This window comes from Periplaneta americana, chromosome 8 (genome assembly GCF_040183065.1).
Source record: "Periplaneta americana isolate PAMFEO1 chromosome 8, P.americana_PAMFEO1_priV1, whole genome shotgun sequence".
Lineage (NCBI taxonomy): Eukaryota > Metazoa > Arthropoda > Insecta > Blattodea > Blattidae > Periplaneta > Periplaneta americana.
Window position 1 is genome coordinate 108,363,877 of NC_091124.1, and position 24,432 is coordinate 108,388,308.

The window sequence follows — 24,432 nt, forward strand, 5'->3', positions numbered from 1 at the left end:
AAAATCCCATTAGTGAATTTGTATTACTACTTAAGTCACTTAAGATGAAGTAACACAGGAACCAAGAGTCCTAAGAGCCCAACAAGGCAACTATCCACGTATGTATGTCATGTAAAGGCGAGAAAATCTGTGTCATTGCCATGGCAACATGCACATCTAAAATACAAGGTGGGGCAGAACGAATTCATGATTTTGACTTACGTAATATCTATCCGATAGTTGGGGTGGATTGAAACTAGGCATGGCATAACATGCCATTTAAGGTTAGAGTATCAATTGTTTAGGTTTACATGGCAACGATGTCTGTTTTGTTACTGAAATCAACAAATATGAATTATTTTAGTAAATGTACTGAATAAACATATCTCGTTGGTCAGCAGAACATCGGGCATTCACTATTGAAACACTAAAAAGACGGAGACTCGGTGACAACAACACAGTGATTATGCAGGCGGTATTTCAACGTTGCAAGACATGGACGAGTTCCGGATTGAGAAATTACGAACAACAGCTTTTGACAAACCTGCAGGCAGAGTTCGAACTCTGTGTACACCAGAGAACATAGAAAGAGTGCGTGCTGCTGTCATTCGCAGTCCAAAACGATCTGTACGTCGACAAGTTGTTGTCCTTAACATATTCAACAGGTCTCTTCGTCGGGTATTGCACATAGACTTAAATTACTGTCTGTACAAAATTCAAATAGCTCAAGAATTGTCGGACCGTGATTCATCTCAAGAATGGAATTTTGCAATGAATTTATTCATTTAATGAATGAAGATCCAGGGATTATTCGTCACTTAATGTCATACGAAGCCCACTTTGAATCGTCTGGTAGTGTAAATAAACACAACGTGCAATACTGGAGCGCTCAGAATCCTCGTGAACTGCATATGAAGCCACTTTATAGCCAGAAGGTGACAGTTTGGTGTGGGATATTGACATTCAGTACATTTGGACTTTATTTTTTTTTGAGGATGCAAATGGCCATGCGGTTACTGTGGCATCTGACTGATACATTAGTATTCTGACCGAATTATTCTTTCCATTGTTACGTCGTCGTAATAATTATAGGCATCGTCAGTATTTGGTATCAACACGAGGGCGACATCATACACTGCTCGGAATTAATTGAAGACTCTACGAACAGTGTTTGGACACAGGATCAAGTGTGAATTAACGGGAGGGGTTGGGGGGGGTTTCCCCCTTTTGGAAAGTTATCCCCCTCTCGTCAATTCTTATTAGCATCCCTGCCAGGGATAACTTCTATCCGCTCCTCACAAAATATAATTGTTTTAACACGAGTATACTTTATAAAGTATAAAGGAAGCAAAAAAAAAAAAAAAGATCTATTAACATCACTGGCAAGCTGACAGCAATCAATAACTTAGGAATTACACATCTTCTCATAAGCTTGCTCATGGATATAATTATTATTATGATCAAGGTGCAAGACAAGCAACTCAGTACGACCAAGCGTTGAACCGTATCGAATGAGTAAAATAATAATAATAATTTTATGTATGGTATTTTCTATCTAGGAATCTATTCCACCTCATCAGAAATCTTAATTCATATCCTGCACAGGATCATTTCCCGCTTTGGTGATATCTCTTGGCCAGCTTAGTCACCTGATTTGACTGCTTGTGACTTTTTTTGTGGGGTTACTTAAATAGCAAAGTTTATGAAACTCGTCCAGCAGATTTAGATACCCTGAAGCAGAGAATTTGGGAAGAAATTGATGAAATTCCTGTAAACATGCTACTGCGCGTCATGGAAAATATCGTGACTCGAGTGAGAGAGTGCATCAATGTCAATGCACGACACCTGGCACAAGTTATTTTCACGAATTAACTTTGAATTTGTGCTCTGTAAAAATGTCAAACTTGTGTCTCCTAATTGATAGGTCTTGCAATACATGTTAATAACAGGTTACTGACAAGGGAAGTACCCCAGCTCGAACGGCTAAAACCGAGTGTAAATGCGTTTAAAATACAGAGCTGTGCTTGTTCTACCACTCATCAAGGTTATTTATCTGTAAAACTCCGCAGTCGTGTGCAATCAATGATTGAAGAATAACGAATCTAATGACTAGAGAAGCACAAATCGCTGAAGAAACAACACCGTGTAACAGACAGTTATGACAAGGAGATCCACAAAATACATAAATGAGGTGTTATGTGGCAAGAAGCTACACGACATTGCTTTAAATAATATACGAGTATAGGGTATTTCAAAAATCAGTTCAAATATTAAACCGCTATAAATATTATAATATGAGATAGGGAAAAAAACAAAAACATCACAGTGTTAGGCAAACAACGGGGTTTACAAAACATTGGGAATATGTTCGGCGTTCTCTTGTTCAACGTACAGCATTCTGTCTGCTACACCATGCATAGCATTTTGCAGATAATGTCTTGGAATATTGGCAATTTCTTGCGAGATGGCATTTTTCAGTTGCAGTAGGGTTGTTGGATGTGTGAGGAAAACTCGTTCTTTAAGGTAACCCCACAACCAAAAGTCGCCCGGATTGAAATCTGGAGATCGCGGAAGCCACATGGTTGAAAAGTGCCTACTGATGACTTTGGTCGGAAAACGAACCTTAATTGCGCGTGTTCACTCAACCATTAATTATTTTAGTAGGTCATTTTACGACGCTTTATCAATATATTATGTTATTTAGCGTCTGAATGAGAGGAGGTGATAATGCCGGTGAAATGGGTCCGGGGTACAGCACCGAAAGTTACCCAGCATTTGCTCATATTGAGTTGAAGGAAAACCCCGGAAAAACATCAACCAGGTAATTTGACCTGACCGGTAATTGAACCCGGGCCACCTGGTTTCCCGTCCAGACGCGCTAATCGTTACTCTAAAGGTGTGGACAATAATAGAATAAGACAGACTGTTACAGTAAACGGGGAGCGCTACTTCAGCATGTTACAGAACTTCGTCATCCCTAGACTGAGGAATCACGATATGGAAAACATAATCTTCATGCAAGATGGCGCTCCACCCCACATCTTTATCCCAGAAAAACAATTAATTACGCAGATGTTTGGCGATCGTGTCATCAGTAGGCACTTTCCAACAATGTGACCGCCGCGATCTCCAGATTTCAATCCGGGCGACTTTTGGTTGTGGGGTTACCTTAATGAACAAGTTTTCCTCACACATCCAACAACCCTACTGCAACTGAAAGATGCCATCTCGCAAGAAATTGCCAATATTCCAAGACATTATCTGTAAAATGCTGTGCATGGTGTCGCAGAAAGAAAGCTGTACGTTGAACAAGAGAACGCCGAACATATTCCCAATGTTTTGTAAACCCCGTTGTTTGTCCAATACTGTGATGTTTTTTTTTTTTTCCCTATCTCATATTATAATATTTATAGCGGTTTAATATTTGAACTGACTTTTGAAATACCCTATACTCGTATATTATTTAAAACAATGTCGTGTAGCTTCTTGCCACATAATACCTCATTTATGTATTTTGTGGATCTCCTTGTCATAACTGTCTGCTACACGGTGTTGTTTCTTCAGCGATTTGTGCTTCTCTAGTCATTAGATTCGTTATTCTTCAATCATTGATTGCACACGACTGCGGAGTTTTACAGATAAATAACCTTGATGAGTGGTAGAACAAGCACAGCTCTGTATTTTAAACGCATTTACACTCGGTTTTAGCCGTTCGAGCTGGGGTACTTCTCTTGTGAGTAGTAAAGATTTCAAAATCATGACTTCATTTTGCTCCAGCTTGCATATTTTGCTACCACAATATTCTTCCGCCAGACTTCACAAAACTGTTAAGTCTATACTATCGGCAGCTGTAATTTTGTACTTTTTTCTTGCCTATTAAATTTGTTTATTCTGTTGGTATAGTAATCCCAAATATTTTCTTTAGTAAATTAGATATGCCTAATCGGACCTCCTGTGCCAGAGGTTGCGGGTTCGATCCCGGCCCAGGTCGATGGCGGGACAAAATTCCAACACATTGGCGACGCTGATATAACCTTGGCAGTTGCGAGCGTCGTTAAATAAAGCATAATTTAGAATTTAGAGATATAATAACATTCTCTTCACTTTAATTTAAATATGTATAGGTCTTAGTATTAGGCCTATTTTACACCATAATAGAGTCAAATTTTGATTATTATTTGTGACAATGACGGAATCGGGAATTGCGAGTAATACAAAATCGTGGTTAATATAAAAGTTTCAACCACCGGCGTAACTCAGACGCTTGGCGCGCTTGTTAGCTAACCTGGAGCTGTGCTCGGGCGTGGTTTCGATTTCCGCTTGGCCTGATTATCTAATTGGATTTTTTTTTTTAGTTTTCCCAGTCACAAGGCGAATGTCAGGTAACCTATAGCGAATCTTCGGTCTCATCTCGCCAAATACCATTTCGCTATCACTAATTCCATTTATACTAAATAATCTAGTTTTAGTTGATACAGAGCCATTAGGTAAGCAAATAAAATAAATTATAAACATTTGTTAAAATAAGCAATTTTATAGGTCTAAAAAGTATATGCTAAGGTTATTTTAATATTTGTATTACCTTTATCACACACACACACACACACACACACACACACACACACATACACAAATATTCAAATCCAAGGAACTGAGTACTAAATTAGTAGCAAATGAAAAATCGTCCTTCACCTGAAATTGTGGTGGATAATTAATTGGTATGCACTGAAACGGAACACTTTTTTTTAATTGATGGCTGTACTTTTCTGAAAAGTGTTTTGTCAGCTAATAGACACTCGACAACAGGCTCTGTTTGTGCAGAATGTACTTTTGCAGTACCTATATGAAATACTGTTGCATTATTATTTTTGGTGTATTGGCTAAGCTGTAAACGCTAGTAACGTGTTCCCAGATTATCAAGAGAAAGTTAATTTCTTGTAGTATATTGTTTCTAGTTTCTCATTCAAAGAACCATAACTATCCTGCTCGCTATTAGTCTACATTAACACTCTTATATACTAAGCAATATTACACCATGTAACTTGCAACAGTTTAAAAGTGTTCTATTATATACCTGTCGATAGATGGCAGCATTTAGCACTGCTAAACTGGTGAATGGAAGAAAGTATATGAAGATGAGATAAAGCCAGTGGATATAGATGGATATATAGAAAGGATTGTTGCGAAGAGGACTCATGTTGACTTCGTAAAGTGTGGTATTGTATTTTGATTCGTAGGTAAGCTCCACCAGTTGTACTTCCCAGAAGCGTGGCAAGTTGTACAGAGTCGAGAACAGGATGATCAGAATGACGTAGAGGCGAGCACGTCCATATGTGCACAGAGACCGTGCCTGCAGTGGGTGGCACACAGCTACAAAGCGTTCCAGAGTCACCGTCAGTGTTAGGTAGACTGACACTGTCTGAGCGATTAATGCCAGAGGATAGACGACGAGCACCAGATGTGGATACACCTTAAATCAGAACACATAAGCCTCATTAATTCTTAATATCATCGTTGTTCCTGCAATAACTCCTATGTGACATATTTATCTATTTTCAGTTTTTTGCTCTATTAAATAACTTAAATAGTGATGCAGCAAATAATAAAATCTCCTATATGTAATTATATTCTTTTGTTTCGAAAATTTAAGAATTCACAGTCTCCTATACACGGCTGCCAATGGATGAATAAATGCGTTTTTTCTTCCTACTGAAAAATAGTATATTTTGCACATAGGAGTTAATGCAGGAAAACGACGATATATGAGGGGGTCAGAAGCAAAGGAGTATAAGTGCACTTAAGTTATTTGTGAGAAAATGTGGTTGAAAGTACTTAAGATTTCGTAAATTCCGTTAACATTTTTTATTTCAATTTTAGTGCATGGTGTGGTTAAAAGATGAATCCTTTCGCCACTAAAATTTTAAATGTTTTACTTGCTCTGGATGCACTTAACTCATGTTCTTAGATATCTCACTTGTACCCCTTTGCTTCTGACCCCCTCATATAAGTTAAATTAGTAATGGGCAATTCCATGAAAATGCCAACCTACATTCTAAAAAAAAATTAATCTCTCTGCAGAGCTGAAATTTCTTTATTGGTTATTACATTGGATCCAAAGTTCATGCAACTGTAAACATTTCATAAACAGAAAGCAGTTATTAAGTTGGCATGAATGAAGAAATGAAAATGGCTGCTAATGTAATTTGTATTTCCATCTTGTAGATCAAATAACTCCATTATTTGTGTAAGTGTATCGGTCTTGTCTGTTGCTTAAGTATCCACAGGATATGAGAAGTAAATGTATTGCATCAATATCCATGTAAAGGTTGATATACCAGAAATACACGCAGTTAATTTATAGTAGGTTATTTTACGACGCTTCATCAACATCTTAGGTTATTTAGCATCTGAATGAGATGAAGGTGATAATGCCGGTGAAATGAGTCCGGGGTCCAGCACAGAAAATTACCCAGCATTTGTTCATATTGGAATGAGGAAAAGCCCCGGAAAAAAATCTCAACCAGGTAACTTGCCCCGACCGGGAATCGAACCCGGACCACCTGGTTTCGCAGCTAGACGCGCTAACCGTTACTCCACAGGTGCGGACTACACGCAGTTAAAAACCATGCGATTGTATGGATGATTCTGTTAATATTTTTTATTGTACAGGTTCTGTTTTTGCGAGTTTAAATCCCCAAATTTGTCTGCAAAACTAAGTTTCCTAACTGAGCACTACTGTAAATGTAAAACAGACAATTTTAAAGACAGTTTATATAATAGAGCTTGGTAACGAAATTATTCTATTAGTTGCAAGCCATATTGATGAAAAATAATATATGAACAACCGCCCAGAACAAGGTTGTAACCAGCAAATACGAAATTCCTCAAACATGGGTAAAACACTTTGTACTGCACATACTTTTAATTTTTTTACACAAACATCGAAGTAAATTAACAGCAAAGAAATGAAATATCTTAGAAGAGCTGTAGGAAAGACCAGAAGAGATAGGATAAGGAATGACAGAATAAGAGAAGAAGTTAAAATGAGAAAAGCCTTAACAGAGGTGATTTATGAAAGGCAGTTGAAATGGTTTGGGCATGTATATCGTATGGGAGAGGAAAGGAAGGTTAAACAGGTGATGGCAATGAGAGTGGAAGGAAGAAAGAGAAGAGGAAGACCAAGGATTAAATGGGAGGATGCAATAGAAAGAATGGGCCAACAGAAGGGGAAAACAATGGTAGAGATGAAGAGAATGTGTATAGACCGGGAAAAATGGATGAAATGGATGGAGAGAGGCGAACCCGACGCTTAGCAGCAGCAGCAGAAGAAGAAGAAGAAGAAGAAGAAGAAGAAGAAGAAGAAGAAGGTTGACAACCAGACATATGTGCTAATTTTAATACCAGTACTAACATTACACATAGCGCATCATTAACAACCATTACTCACGAAAAAGTCTACTGATGAGAAATGAGAGTTACAACCTTGTTCTTATATATAGCTCTATTAGCAACGACCATTACAATGAAATTGGGGACCTAGCGCTGTCTGATTAGGGTATTGAAGTTTCCTACTTCATTTTTGCTGGTTATATGATATACATTAAAATATAAAAAGTCACACACACACACACACACACGCACGCACGCACGCACGCACACACACACACACACATATATACATACAAGGACATCATTTTATTTTTACTTGCATTTTTATTGTACCTGCATTTCTGAATGTACTTCACTCTCACCCCTTCACTAATGTCCTTGCTCCCGTCAGACACACAAACTTACGGCCGCTGTTGCATTCGAAGTCTTCAAGCAGTGAAGTAAACACTGCAGTGTATAGTGTGTTTCATAAATATGATTGCGTTTTCTATAGAAGAAAGAACCTATATTAATAATATCGTACTAAAAATTATATTCAAGAAACGATAAATTAAATTTCAGAGAATATGCTTCAAAATGTTTTTAATAATATGCGTACTGAATTAAAGCCTGCATTGTAATGAACGGCAACCATTTTCAGCAACTTGTTTAAAAATTCAGTTTAGCTTTTTTTGAATTGAGGTGGCTAGAAGCAAAGGAATGCTAGTGACATTTGTAATAACATGAGTTAAGTGCATCCAGTGTAAGCTAAAGTATCTAAAATTTTAGTGGCAAAGGGATATTTTAATCGCATCACACATTAAAATTTAAATAAAAATTTCACCGATTTTACGAAAGCTTAAATATTTAAACCCCATTTTCTCAAAAGTAACTTAAGTGCACTTACAGCCCTTTACTTATGTCCCCCTCAATTTAAATGCACTCTCTATATTGTATGTTAACACCAATAATTAGTATACTAAATAAAGTAGACATTACATAACGAACATAGCCGTCTGAAAAGTTGAGTTTTTGAAAAAAAAATGTTACTACTCTACTGTATTTTAATAAATTCCGTAAAAGTGATGATCAAACTGAAAATCGTAATATCGTATTTCCCTACAACATAAATGGATACACTACTTTTCTCTCCTCCTATACCTAGTAAAATGATTTGTTTACATATTGCACTAGTAACATCAAACTCCTGTAATGGAAGGGGGCAACAGTGTTTCCGAGTTTAGCCAGATTAATGTTAAAAATGTTGGTAAAAATAAAGTGATGTCCCTGTATATATATCTACATGGCCAAAACTGCTAAGGAGAGACAGCGGTAAAAGAGGGAGAGAAAAATTGCTGCAGGTGTTCATGAAATTGAGAAAGAAAAGAACCAAAAAAGAAAACAAGAAGAAAAGGAAGAACTTAAACTCACAACAATTGAAACAATAGAAGATTCAGTACAGAGCTGTGTAAAAACATTAAAGAGAAAAACTTAAGGTGGTAAAAAAGAGCATAAATGAGATTCTTCCTCCCACCATATACACTCCTCCCAGAGGTGGAAACTCCCCATACAAAACAGGACAAAGTCTGGGTGAGGCAATTAACCATATAAAAAGGGTGATGCCAAGAAGCCTCAGTAAAGTACAGAAGATAGTGAAATGCCTCAGCAAGCAATTCTAAATTCATAGAAATACGAACTCCCCTTGATATAATTGCGACATTATTATTATTATTATTATTATTATTTAATGTTATTATTGGGGAAATTCTATTCGTAACGGAATCACCCATTTTACAGAATTATGTACATGTTTAGAAATAGTGCAGGTGCAGAGGATAAGTATAGTGGAGGTGGAAATACAGGAATGTTAATTTGCTCACTTGGGTAAGGGAATATACGACATTTTATTTTCCTGACATTTAGAAGAAATGTAATAAGGAAACATAATAACTGGGCATATGGGAATGAAAAAGAATATCCAGATTTCTGTGAAACATAGAGAAACACACAGTTGTTATACATTTTAGGGTAGTGTAATTAAGACTGAATCTATTGGTGGAAGTTTTGTATATAAGCATCATCACCTAAAATAACTATGCCAAGAATCCTCAATGTAACGTGCCTCAAAGGAGCCGATGATAAGGTTAAGACTGTGGACAATCAATGCAATGTAGGGTCTTCTAGTGAAGGTGCTAAGTTACAAAATAAGAAAGAGGTGATAGATTTTTTATAAACATTGGATATTTTCCCATGGATTTCGTATGAAAATGTCAAAGTTCATTATTCTATATGTAAAACAGTGGCCGATAAAATCTTACTGTCGCCGGGATCTACGATTGGAGATAAAGAGCCTTTTAATACATTCGTTAAACATGGGTTTAACAACTGGTCGAGTACATTAAGGAGGTTTAAAATTTTATGAAAGGGGTAATTTGCATCAATCTGCAAATAATGTTAATGGGAAAGAAACAAACGTTTTTGCATCATTTAATACTTTCAAACAAAAGCAAATGTTTAATGCTACATTTTATTTGAAAAGAAAAATTCACATTTCTACTCTTTTGGATGTGTCAAGGACTAGTCCACGGTTAAGATGACGATTCTTCAAATTTCCATAGGCTTCTTAAGTTAAGAGCCCAAGATGTGGCGGAACTCGACTTATGGTTAAAACAAAGTGGTTGCAAATGGATCATGATATTGTTAATTAAATTTTAACTTTTATGTCCTTGTCCATACAAAGAAATCTCATTGATCAAATAAAGCAGTGCGACATCTATGCATTATTGTTTTTTTTAAGTAGGTTATTTTACGACGCTGTATGAACATCACATGTTAAAGCGTCTGAATGAAATGAAGGTGATAATGCCAGTGGAATGAGTCCGGGTTCCAGCACCGATACTTACCCAGGATTTGCTCATATTTGGTTGAGGAAAAATCCGGGAAAATCCTCAACAAGGTAATTTGCTCCGACCGGGATTCGAACCCGAGCCATCTGATTACAAGGTCAGGCGCGCTAACCGTTACTCCACAGGTGTGGACTGCATTATTGTTAGATGAGACTTGCGACATATCTGTGAAAGAACAAATATCAGTATGTTTTCGGATTGACGATAATAATTTTAGTCTACATGATTTTTTTTATGAACTTCCGCTAACAAATTCAGAAACTTTGTTCCAGGTAGTACAAGACGTTTTATTAAGATTTTCTCTTACCATTTATGGTTGTTGCTGTCAATGTTACGATGGTGCGAGAAATGTTAGTGGATCATTGAATGATCTTCAGTTCCGAGTGAAAGAACTTGAATCTAGAGCGTTATTTGTGCATTTTGCTCATTTTGTAAACCTGGTTGTTCAAAATTCTTTAAATAATATTTCTAAAATAAGAGATGCTTTGTCAATCCTTAAATACTTAATTCACTTTATTCGCTGTTCACCTAAGAGATTAGAGCAATACAGAAGTCTTCAAAACAACTTCTCTCTGACACTCATGACCTTTCTAAAGAACAGGATCTAAGGTCTTTTTGACCAACTAGATGGTGTATTATGTCACTAGTTTCCTTAGAATAGAACTATAGTGTGATTTTGCAATTTCGTCAGAACACAGAAACTGAAAAAAAGGGACGCAGGCTCAAAATCAAAAACGTTTATTGAAGTTCTGTTTAAGTTTGATACTCTTTTTGTCCTTAAAATGCCAATCTTGATATTTCGAAGAGTTGAAGCACTCAATTCATAACTCCAAAATGTTTCATTAAATTTTCGTGTCGCTAGTAGCATTATTGATATTTGGGATTCCATATCACAAATGAGAAACTTCGGGACATTTCAATGATTGTGGAAAAACACTAATGAAAAACCTGATGACTTGAAAACACATCCCCCACTTCTTTTCCGACCTTGGAAGACTCCTTTTAAATTTGATAATGGAAATACACATCATTATTCAGAACCTCAGGAGAAGTTCAGGAGACTGTGAATGAGCAAACAATCTGTACCTTCAAAATGAATTGTTGACTTATCTGCAGAGAGTAGAACAATTTATGACAGAAAAAGAAGATTCTAGATATATAATTTCAATTTATGGAAGTAACGTTGTTAGTGAGAGACTAACTCTGCATAGGAACATACTTTTAGATGTAGCAAAATAAAATAACGTGGTCCTAGACAGTTTCGAAGTACTTAAGCAACTCGGAGCAAGACCAGCAACGAGTTACCCTGAATGAAGCGTATAATTCCGGAATTAGTTAGTTGACACAAGAACGGTAAGAACACATTTCAAAACATTTGTTAAATTTCTTAGATATCCTTAAGAAATATGTCCAGGAAAGTTACTACTGTATTGTTGTTTTCTCAGTTATAATGTGTGGTTCTGAAGACTGATAAATATGTGAAACAGATTGAAGTATAGTGCAGAGGAAAGAGGGAATAATATATGACATTCTTGAAAGAAAAGTACCGTACCAGGAATAACATCGAAATTTACAAAACTATTAAAAAGAAACCGTAGTTTGATGAAGATTGTGTTAAGGGAGTAGAAAGAAGGAAAGAGGCAAATTTGAAATTCTTACAGGATCCAGTTCAGGCGAATAGAGATAATTATTTCAATGAAAAACAAGAATCAAGTCGTAAACTTAGGAATAAAAAGAGAGATTACTTAAAGGAAAAATTGAATGAGGTAGAAAAAATACCTAGTAAAAATAAAAACATTCCAGATTTATATAAGGATATAAAGGAATTTAAGAATGGATATCAGGAATAGGTAAACGTGTTCAAGGATGAGAACGGTGACTTGCTTGCAGAGTCTCATTCAATCCTGAACAGATGGAAAAACTATTTTGGACAACAATAAATATATATAGGCCAAATAGGAAGGATCAGGACGAAATTCAAATACAAACTGCTGAGCCATTTATACTCGAACTCACACTTTCTGAAGTCGAAACTGCGATGGAAAATCTGGAAAAGTACAAATCTCCAGGTGTCGATCAAATTCCAGCAGAATTAATAAAAGAGGTTGGAAGCGCATTATCTAGCGAAATTTATGAGCTTGTAGGCCTATTTTCTATTTTGAAAAAGGAAATTGTACCAGAATAATGGAAGGAGTCCATAATTGTACCTGGGACAAGACTAACTGTAGTAACTTTCGAGGAATATCACTTTTGTCGACGTCATACAACATTTTGTCCAATATTCTTTTGAGAATTTTAACTCCATATGTAGATGGAATTATTGGGGACCATCAGTGCGGTTTTAGACGTAATGGATCGACTGTTGATCAGATTTTTTGTATTCGACAGATATTGGTGAAAAAATGGGAGTGCAAGGGTACAGTACATCAGTTGTTCATAGATTTCAAAAAGGCATATGACTCGGTTAAGAGAGAAGTATTATATAATATTCTTATTGAATTTGGTATTCCCAAGGAACTAGTTCGATTAATTAAAATATGTGTCAATGAAACTTACAGCAGAGTCCTTATAGGTCAGTTTCTGTCAGATGAGTTTCCAATTCACTGCGGGGTAAATCAAGGAGATGCACTATCACCTTTACTTTTTAACTTCGCTCTAGAATATACGATTAGGAAAGTTCAGGATAACAGAGAGAGTTTGGAATTGAACGGGTTACATCAGCTTCTTGTCTATGCGGATGACGTGAATATGTCAGGAGAAAATCCACAAATGATTAGGGAAAATACGAGAATTTTACTTGAAACAAGTAAAGCGATAGGTTTGGAAGTAAATCCTGAAATGACAAAGTATATGATTATGTCTCGTGACCAGAATATTGTATGAAATGGAAATATAAAAATTGGAGATTTATCCTTGGAAGAGGTGAAAAAATTCAAATGTCATGGAGCAACAGTAACAAGTATAAATGACACTAGGGAGGATATTAAATGATAGAGGCTTATGTGAGGGCGGCAATGAACCTCCGGGTTGCTTAAAAGCCATTTGGAAGTATGTAAGACTAGAATACAAAAGCTTCTCAAACGAATAATAACAGATTTTTCCCACATTTAATCTGCTTTTAATTTCCTCCCGAATGTCATTTTATTAATAATAATGTTGAGAATAATAATAATAATAATAATAATAATAATAATAATAATAATGATGATGATGATGATGATGATAATAATAATAATAATAATAATAATGGCAATAAAAATAATAATAATGACAATAAAAATAAATTATAGTAATAATAATGACAGTGACAGTAATATTATTATATTAATAATAATAATAATAATAATAATAATAATAATAATAATAGTTATTAAATGTTTAATGTTAAATTTTTAAAATAACTATTTGTTGAAAATCTGGTATGCTATAATTTTCATAGACATCTAGGCTACCATTCATTCATAGTGTTCTGCACAAAGGCACGTCTTTCAATGCAAACCCAGTATTCTCCAATCTTTCCTTTTTTCTGTCTTCCTTTTTATCTCCCCATATGATCCCTATACAGTAATGTCGTTCATGATTTGTTATCTTCTTCTGTCCCGAACTCTACTCCTGTTCACCATTCCTTCCAGTGCATCCCTCAGTAGACAGTTTTTTCTCAGCCAGTGACCCAACCAATTACTTTTTCTCTTCCCGATCAGTTTCAGCATCATTCTTTTTTTCATTCACTCTTTCCAATACGGTTTCGTTTCTTATTCTGTCTGTCCATTTCACACTCTCCAATCTTCTTCTTATCCACATTTCTTTTCACTTCGTCTTAATGTCCATGTTTCTGCCCCATACAATGTCACATTCCATACAAAGTATTGCACTAGTCTCTTTCTTAATTACTTTTCCGAAGGTTCGTAGAAGATGCTCCTTTTTCTATTAAATTATTCCTTGGCAATTGGTATCCTCCTTTTGACTCATGTTACTGGTTATAGTACGCCCCAAGTATTTGAATTTGCCCATTTGTTCTATTGTCTCATTTCGAATTCGCACATTTGCCTTCTTTATTTTTCTTCCGATAACCATGGTCTTCGTCTTGTCTGCAATTGTTATGTATGTAATTATTCACACTGCAAATGGTAAATACCTGGTGGCAGCGGTAACTAATTACACTGAATAAATTAATTACAATTAATAATAAACTACACATAATAATAATAATAATAATAATAATAATAATAATAACAATAATAATAATGAGCATTCTAAATTAAATGAAGCACGATCACTTAAAATAACACATAAAGTAAATATAATTTCTATCTTAATCCAGATTTTCCCACCGTCCTTTTTTAAGGACAGTTGCAGTGCCTTCGGATATTATGTCATTGTTGGTGTTAGTGACATTTTATAAGTTGTGCGATAATGTTGGTAGTATTTGTTAGCTTTAGAAAATATACGTTCCTTGTTTCAGTTTATTTCAACATCATTTAACCGATTTTTGAAAGTAACTAATGTGCTACTGTATTTTTATCACAAAACATTTTTTGGGCTTATCTGGGTTAACCTTAAGTTCGAACTTAAACATGCATAAGTACCTTTCAGCACTACACTCATTTCTCTGACAACTCTGACAACTCACTCACTGCACTGGAATTACGACACATTTCATTGACATTATACTGATTTCACTAACACTTCAAAAACATTTCAATGTTCAAATACTTTGCACTTACTTATTTACTTACTTACTGGCTTTTAAGGAACCCGGAGGTTCATTGCGCCCTCACATAAGCCCGCCATTGGTCCCTATCCTGAGCAAGATTAATCCAGTCTCTATCATCATATCTCACCTCCCTCAAATCCATTTTAATATTATCTTCCCATCTACGTCTCGGCCTCCCTAAAGGTCTTTTTCCCTCCGGCCTCCCAACTAACATTCTATATGCATTTCTGGATTCGTCCATACGTGCTACATGCCCTGCCCATCTCAAACGTCTGGATTTAATGTTCCTAATTATGTCAGGTGAAGAATACAATGCGTGCAGTTCTGCGTTGTGTAACTTTCTCCAATCTCCTGTAACTTCATCCCTCTTAGCCCCAAATATTTTCCTAAGCACCTTATTCTCAAACACCCTTAACCTATGTTCCTCTCTCAAAGTGAGAGTCGAAGTTTCACAACCATAAAGAACAACCGGTAATATAACTGTTTTATAAATTCTAACTTTCAGATTTTTTGACAGCAGACTGGATGATAAAAGTTTCTCAACCGAATAATAACAGGCATTTCCCGTATTTATTCTGTGTTTAATTTCTTCCCGAGTATCATTTATATTTGTTACTGTTGCTCCCAGATATTTGAATTTCTCCACTTCTTCAAAAGATAAATTTCCAATTTTTATATTTTCATTTCGTACAATATTCTCGTCACGAGACATAATCATATACTTTGTCTTTTCGGGATAAACCTATCGCTTTACTTGCTTCAAGTAAAATTTCCGTGTTTTCCCTAATCGTTTGTGGATTTTCTCCTAACATATTCACGTCATCCGCATAGACAAGCAGCTGATGTAACCCATTCAATTCCAAACCCTCTCTGTTATCTTGGACTTTCCTAATCTTTGCACTACCACTATAAACTATAAAACTTCACTGACAGAAACACACTTTACTGACACAACACACTTCACTGATACAACACTTCTAATAACAAAACATCAATTACACTCTTATTATTTCACAGAATTCTACTTAATATAATAACTTGAAAATCGCTATCCTAGACCCTATTGCAAGCTGTTTCAGTACGTTCACTATAACTCACACCCTATCACTGTAAATCAATCTCTATCCTCTGCACTATAATTCTGCTTTTTGGCATATTTCCACTTTTATTCATTACCACTATCTTCTTCATCATTCATAGAAAATGTATGGGTGGCACAATAGTATAAATACTTGCCACATATTACAGAACTTCTGAATATACAGGCAGGTACGGTACGTAGGTACCGTAAGTTTGAAACTTTTTTGCTATTTTATTATAAGTGTTTATGGTAACAGCTTTCTGCATTGTTAAGTGTATATTTTGTGTCTCTGTGATGTCTGTAACAAGCAACCGGCTTAGCTCAGGCGATAGGCGTGTTTACCTAATGATCCTTAGGCTCAGGCGTGGGTTCGATTCCCGTTTAAGCAGATTGTGTGGTTGGGTTTTTTTGAGGTTTTCCCTAACTATAAGGTGAATGACAGGCAATCTCATAATGAATCCTCGGTCTTATCTCATACAGTACCATCTCGATGTCACCAACTTCATCGACGCTAAATACCCTAGTAGTTTATATAACGCTGTTAACTAATAGAATAAAACAATACCAAGCATCATTGTGAATGACACTTTTTTTGTAAATTGGTTCTGATCCACCGGCGTAACTCAGGTGGTAGGCGCATGATTCAGACCTGCGCTTGGGCGTTGGTTGAATTATTGTGCAAGTCCATCGTGTGTAGACCCACCATATAGGTCTAATGATGATACAGATCCGTTAATTCCACGTAGTTATAATGATGGTGCGAGTCCACCACGGATTATCTTATCGATTATTTAATGACGTTTTATTTACTGCACCGGTGCACAGTGTGCAATTTCCCCGATCTAGGTGGACAACAATCAAATTTCGACTTGTTTAGTTATGCATAGGTGAATATGAATTCGCGTTCTTTAACATTTGAAAAAACGTTGTGAGTAATGGCTTTTACTGAGTTATCAGCGGCAAACTATAATCATAAGGGTATAAACTTTGAGTTCTTCCTAACACTTCTAGCTCCGGTTCAGTCGTAGAGAGAGAGGCTTACTATGTGGGTGAAAAAGAGCCAATTGTTAGTGATGTATTGTGTTGTGAAACATGGAATTTGTTCATATAGGTACGTTCTTACTAATGTAACTTCAATTACAAGTTTTTAAAGTATTATTATCCTTACAGCAGGGTTTAAACATTACAATTTAAAAAAAATATATATTGTTTTAAAGTTCTCCAAATATAATGTAAGTTTTAACATAGCGGTCACGTCCAGTTACAACAATTATTTTAGCATTTAATACAGCATCATTTAGAGTGTTGAATCCTTGTTTTAAAGTTTGTGCATTCTTGCGCATTTATCAGTAATTAATTTTTTTCACTGGTGGGGCATACGGTAACTGTTCCATGTTTGGCTTAACAGAAGAAAAGAATCATTGATTAAGGAAGTTTTTAGTCACTGTGAGAATATTTTAGGCCTACAATATTATTCACATGATAGGGAATATCAGTTTAAAAATACATTGAAGACATTTTTATCTAACCTTAACAAACGCACAGTGAATCACAAAGCAAATCATTAGCTGGACAAAATTAATAACTTCTCTGCAGTCTAACGAATTGTTATGAAACTTTGTACATGACTTACAGGTGCCACATATGATTTGTGTACAAACTCTGATTACGTTTGCACAAGAAAAACTACCCCTTTACAGTGGGTGCATTTAAACAGAATTAATAATTTCTCTTCTATCTGAAAGATTTTATGATACATTGTACGGAAGTTGCAGATAGGATATATTTTTTTTCTGTACAAACTATATTTACGGTTCCATAAGTGGAACTACACCTTACAGGGATGCATTTAAACAAAATTAATAAATTGTCTCCTATCTAACAGATTTTTAAGAAACTTTATACAGAAGTTTCAGGTGGAATATATTTTTTATCTACAAAGTCTGATTATGTTTTATAAGAGGAATTGCCTCTTTACAGTGATGCATTTAGACAAAATTAATAACTTTCTCCTATATAATATATTTTATGCAACTTTGTACAACACTAGCCCTACAGGTAGCATACAGATGTAGTCAGAATTTGTACCAAAATATATGCTGCCTGTAACTCCTGTACAAAGTTTCATAAAATCTGTTATGTAGGAGAGAAGTTAATCTTGTGTAAATATACCCCCTATAAAGTGGTATTTCCTCTTTTGGAACAGTAAATATAGTTTGTACAGAAAATATATATTCTACCTGTAACTTTAGTACAATTTTTCATACAAATTTGTTAGATAGGAGAGAAGTTATTATTTCTGTCTAAAAACACCCCGTATAAAATGATAGTTCCTCTTATACAATCGTAGTCAGAGTCTGTACGCAAAGAATATGTGCTATCTATAAGGTCTGTACAAAGTTTCATAACAATTCGTTGGAATGCAGAGAAGTTAGTATTAATTTTGTTCAGCTAGATTTGCGTTATTGCACACTGTGCGGTGGACGTCAGTGATGGCGAGATAGCATTTTAGCGAAATGAAACCGAGGATTTCTTATTGTATTTATCTGACATTTGCATTACAGTTGGGGAAAACCTAGGAAGAAACCAACCAGTTACAGCTCAAGCGGGATTGAAACCCATGTCCGAGAGCAATCTTAGAGCATGAGCCTAGCTCGGCAGCCCACAGACCAGGCTAGTGGCCCCATCATGGATCAAGCCTACGATTTAGGGTGTGTCGTCGTACCGATTAGTGAGGAGGAAACAGCATCCATCTGCAACGGTACAACTTGGAAGAAATGGAGAACACTGGCATGAAACAAGAACATTACAATGAAATGAAATTGGTAACGCAAAAAACTATATTGTCGTAACAAGTCCTGTAACAAGACATAGTTAAATATATAAAATATGTGATTGCACTATACTATACTATATAATTTTGACTAATGCTTCGCTCTTCAGAAATGTATTGTACGTAAGTATACGGTACCTACTTAAGACACTGAAGCATACTGTTGCTATTAAAGTTAGCACAGGTTCATTTATAAATTCTTGTTCTATTACCTTTACTCTTTAGTTTTTATCTATATAAATTTCTCCTGTTATCATTCTACATATAATTACTATATAATTGACATTATTGATGCAAAGATCAAAAGATAATTACATTGTTTTCACAAGATACCAACACCATGGTATCACTACGGTGAAACATCTCTGAGAATTTCTAAAGTAGGCGTCACACACTGACAATGTTCTAATGTAACTAAATTTTCATTGGTCACACCATTAGCCGGATGACTATACTCGTTCCATAATGTCTGACAAGAGACGTAAACACTGCCGGCAGAGAAGGAGACAAGTATAATTACTATTCAACCAATGGTAGAGATCTCATTCCATGCTTGACTTGAAGTTGGGCGGTGGTAGAACGCTTCAGACCGCCCAACTTAAAGTCAGGCGTGGAATGAGACATCTGCCATTGGTAGAATAGCAATTATACTGCTCTCCTCCTCTGCCGGCAATATTTACATTTTGGAACAAAGTGTAGAGTTATGTTTTCCATGTGAAAGAGACGAGTTACGAATTCTAGTGAGACAAAGTGGAATATTATAAATTGAAGAAACGACTTTTTTGAAATGGGTTATATAGAGTACTCTTATTTTTCCTGCCATGAACTACCTTTTTTCCATGCTACTTTTATAAATAATATCACTTAAGAATAAAATAATAAAATTTAAGTCAACCATTAATGTCATAGTCGTAATTTATTTATTTATTAATATTTATTGTGCTGTACAACAGCCTGGGGCCAATAACAGTTCAGCACAAGATAAAAGTTAACAAGGAATTACAAAAACAGTGCACAAAAATAATTGTTAAAATTAGAGACAAATACAAATAGGCAATAATTAGAAAATGAATAGGTAACTGAAAAATACATGATACAGAATAGCTAAAAAACAACACGAATAAAATTGAAATGAACGTGATTTTGATGTGAATACTTAATTAACAATAGCCAAACAACGGCTAGCACGGATCTGAATTAATACAATGTAAATTAGCAGCTTTAATGCATCTGACAACTGGAGAAAGAGATTTCGGCTTGTAGGTACACATTTTTTTTTTGAAATCTTAAACCAGACGAAGGGATCCGAAGGTACTTATTGCTTAAGAAGGATACACAATAAATATCACCTTTTACAGCCTTACAAAAGAATAGGTAGTCAAGTTCAAGACGTCTAGAATAAAGGCTAGAAAAGTTAAAAATTTACAAGTACGCTCATAATTGAAAACAGATGAATTTAGTAAAAACCTAAAAGCACATAGGGACATAATTTTTTTTAATGATTTCCAATTTAACAGAATCAGTAGAAGTAATAGAATTCCAGTTTAGATGTGATTGTATAGTATAGAATTACAAGAGTAGCTGGAGTAGAAAAAGGAATAAGTTATAGATCTTAGAAGTTCGAGCATTCTAATGGAATGATTATAAATACAGCGTGAATCAAAAGTCTGGAACCATATAAATATCTTCCATATGCTTGATTTTCTATTACTCTAGCTGTTACCAGTATTTTAAGACCAAATGCTCTACCAGTGACACATTCGATTCTAGCACTCAGCTATCTCAAAAGCCGCCATTTTGGATTCAACTTTGAAATTTTAAATGAAAAGGGGTCATGCAGGTACTCAAAATCATGTGAAATTTTCTGAAAAAAAAAAACAATGGTGCAATCCGTTTTGAGATATCTCTAATCGTTTTCAGGCTATTTAAAGATAACTGTCATAATGACACAAATATTAGTTACTTCATCTATAGATATTTTGTAACATGGTACGGTACTAAGGAGGCTTTGGAAAAGGTGAAAAGGTATTTTTATGCAATTCTGGCAATTAACTTTTCCTGGTTTACTGTTTGGTTAACCAGTGACAGTGTCAATGCATTGTTGTGATTATTTGAAGCTTTCCTATAACAAATTTCTTAATTTTCGTGATGGCATTATCGAAAGAGAGAAGAATTGATATCATTCTTCATTCTGGTGAGTTAAGCCACAGAAATGTTGCAGCAGACTGGACGAACAGTTCCCTGGACATTGAATTGGTCGGCGTGGACAAGAAGAATGGCCAGCCATGTCTCCAGATTTAACACCCCTTGATTTTTTCTTTTGGGGTTACTTAAAGAGCTTGGTATATGAAAAGAAAATTGAGAATTTGGAGAGAACATTTTGTAGAATTTCCGGGGTGACTTTAGCACAGGCTTCAATGAATGTGCCACATTCTCAATTTCCAGTGTTAAATCTGGAGACCTGGCCGGTCATTTTATTGGTCCACGCCGACCAAGTCAATGCCCAGGGAACTGTTCGTCCAGTCTGCTGCAACATTTCTGTGGCTTAACTCACCAGAATGAAGAATGATATCAATTCTTCTCTCTTTCGATAATGCCATCACGAAAATCAAGAAATTTGTTATAGGAAAGCTTCAAATAATCACAACAATGCATTGAAACTGTCACAGGTTAACCAAACAGTAAACCAGGAAAAGTTAATTGCCAGAATTGCATAAAAATACCTTTTCACCTTTTCCAAAGCCTCCTTAGTACGTACCATGTTACAAAATATCTATAGATGCAGTAACTAATGTTTGTGTCATTATGACATTTATCTTTAAATAGCCTGAAAACGATTAGAGATATCTCAAAACGGATTGCAACATGTTTTTTTTTTTTCAGAAAATTTCACATGATTTTGAGTACCTACATGAACCCCTTTCCATTTAAAATTTCAAAGTTGCATCCAAAATGGCAGCTTTTCAGATAGCTGAGGGCTAGAATCGAATGTGTCACTGGTAGACATTTAGTCTTACAAATACTGGTAACACTTATAGTAATCAAAAATCAAGCATACGGAAGATATATATATATATATATATATATATATATATATATATATATATATATATATATATATATATATGGTTCCAGACTTTTGATTCACTGTGTATATTGGTATATTGGACATGATTATGAAAATGTAATTTGGTATCGAGTAGAACTCCCAAGTCTCCCATACAATCTTTCCTTATTATGCTGAAATTATTAAGAGTATAATTAAATTTAAGAGAAGTGATTTTTCTTGAGAAGGAAATGACAAAAGTTTTCTATTCATTATTATTTTTATTCCATTATCAGCAGAGAATAGCTCAATAGCGTTTATATTATTTTGCAAAGTTACATAGTCTGCCAAGCTATTAATTTTGCGGAAGATTTTCAAGTCATCGGCAAATAAATGGCAATTAGAGATTATTCTTTTACAGATTTCATCTAAAAATAATAGAGGCCTCAAAGTGGAACCCTGTGGAACTTCGCATAAACTAATGTATGTATCAGAGTAAGAATTTCCAAGTCTGACACAGGATTGTCTATCTTTTAAATAATTTTCAAATCATCCCAGGTAGTTAATGGTAAGAGCAAAACAATTTAATTTACTCAGCAACATGTTATGTGGAACAACATCAAACGCTTTGCTAAAGTCAAAATCAATGTAATCAATTAGACCCTGAGTTTCAACTATAGACATAGCAAAATTGAGATATGATACTAGATTAGTAGTCGCAGATTTTCCTTTAGTAAAACCATGTTGAGCAGAATTGATTTTGTTTTTCACGTAAAAAGAAACTTGATTATGATTTTTTTTTATTTTTTAGAAGTTATGAAGTATCGAAATAACATGTATGTATGTATGTATGTATGTATGTATGTATGTATGTATGTATGTATGTATGTATTTATTCACACTGCAATGGGTATATACCCGGTGGCAGTGGTAACTAATTACACTCAATAAAGACAATAATAAACACAATTAATAAAAAAATACAATTAATAATAATACTAATAATTAATACTAACAATAATTAATAATAATAATAATAGTAATAATAATAATAATAATAATAATAATAATAATAATAACAGGGAACATCCTAAATTAAATGAAGCATGATCGGTTAAAGTAACCTTAAACCTATGTCCGAACTAAAACCCACGAGTATGATATGTTCATATCTGCACAAGTACCTTTCAACATTACACTAATTTCGCTGTCAACTCACTCACTGCACTGGAACTACGACACATTTCACTGACTCTATCCTCATTTCACTAACACTTCAAAAACATTTCACTGTTCAAATACTTTTCACTGCCACTATAAACTATGAAGCTTCACTAACAGGAACACGTTTCACTTTTTTATTTTATTGGGTTATTTTACGACGCTGTATCAACATCTAGGTTATTTAGCGTCTGAATGAAATGAAGGTGATAATGCCGGTGAAATGAGTCCGGGGTCCAGCACCGAAAGTTGCCCAGCATTTGCTCGTATTGGGTTGAGGGAAAACCCCGGAAAAAACCTCAACCAGGTAACTTGCCCCAACCGGGATTCGAACCCGGGCCACCTGGTTTCGCGGCCAGACGCGCTGACCGTTACTCCACAGGTGTGGACACGTTTCACTTACTCAACACACTTCACTGACACAACACACTTCACAGACACAACATTATTCTTCACTGATAGAACATTTCAATAACAAAATATCAATTACACCCTTTAAATACTGTGTATAATTATCGTCTATTAGTAAAGTCCTTAAGCCTATTTTTAAATACATTTTTGGTTGATGGTAAAGCCTTTAGTAAGTCTGCAGGTAAAGCATTCCAGTCCCTGAGAGTACGATTGAGAAAAGAAAACTTTCCAGTGTCCGTCCTCTGTCTTCTTTCCCTCAATTTATAAGAGTGGTCGTTCCTTGAAGAGTAATTTAGCGGCTGCAACCTATTTTTTATTTCTCTCCAGGCAGGCTCACCTCTGTATGTTTTGAACAGTGCGCATAATCGAATTCGCGTTCTCCTGTCCGTGAGTGTGTCCCATTTTAATGGTGTTTTTTTCCGACAATAATTGAGAGCCCGTTTTTGAATCTTTTCCAGTGTCTTAATATGTTCTAGTCTGTAAGCATCCCAACATGCAGCACCATATTCCATTACTGGACGTACTAGTGATTTATATGCAATCTCTTTGGATTTATCAGAGCCTTTTCTTAGTACCCTCATCACAAAGTGTAACGCTCTCCGTGCTTTTCCTGCTGTGTCTGTAACGTGTTCCCCCCAGCCAAGATCGCTGCTAAATGTTATTCCGAGGTATTTACATTTGTTAACTTCCGGAATGGTTTCACCCCCTAACGTATACGATGCGATTATTTTATTTCTTTTCCTTGTAAAGCTGATGGCTTTGCTCTTTAGAGAATTTATTTTCATTTTGTTGGCTATAGCCCAATCGTTTATTCTATTGAGGCCATTCTGAAGAAGAGTAGTATCTTCATAACTTTTTATTTCCCTGTATACC

The 24,432-nt window shown here is 35.3% G+C and overlaps 1 protein-coding gene across 5 annotated transcripts in view; it reads right to left on the reverse strand.

Moving 5' to 3' along the window:
- Positions 1 to 24,432, reverse strand: part of FMRFaR (FMRFamide Receptor) — a 1,501,661-nt gene that overhangs the window by 47,017 nt on the left and 1,430,212 nt on the right. For all 5 annotated transcript variants that reach the window (XM_069833399.1, XM_069833396.1, XM_069833398.1 and 2 more), the window contains one exon: positions 5,054 to 5,449. In XM_069833399.1, the coding sequence (XP_069689500.1) occupies positions 5,054 to 5,449 (396 nt within the window). The remainder of the gene's footprint in view (positions 1 to 5,053; positions 5,450 to 24,432) is intronic.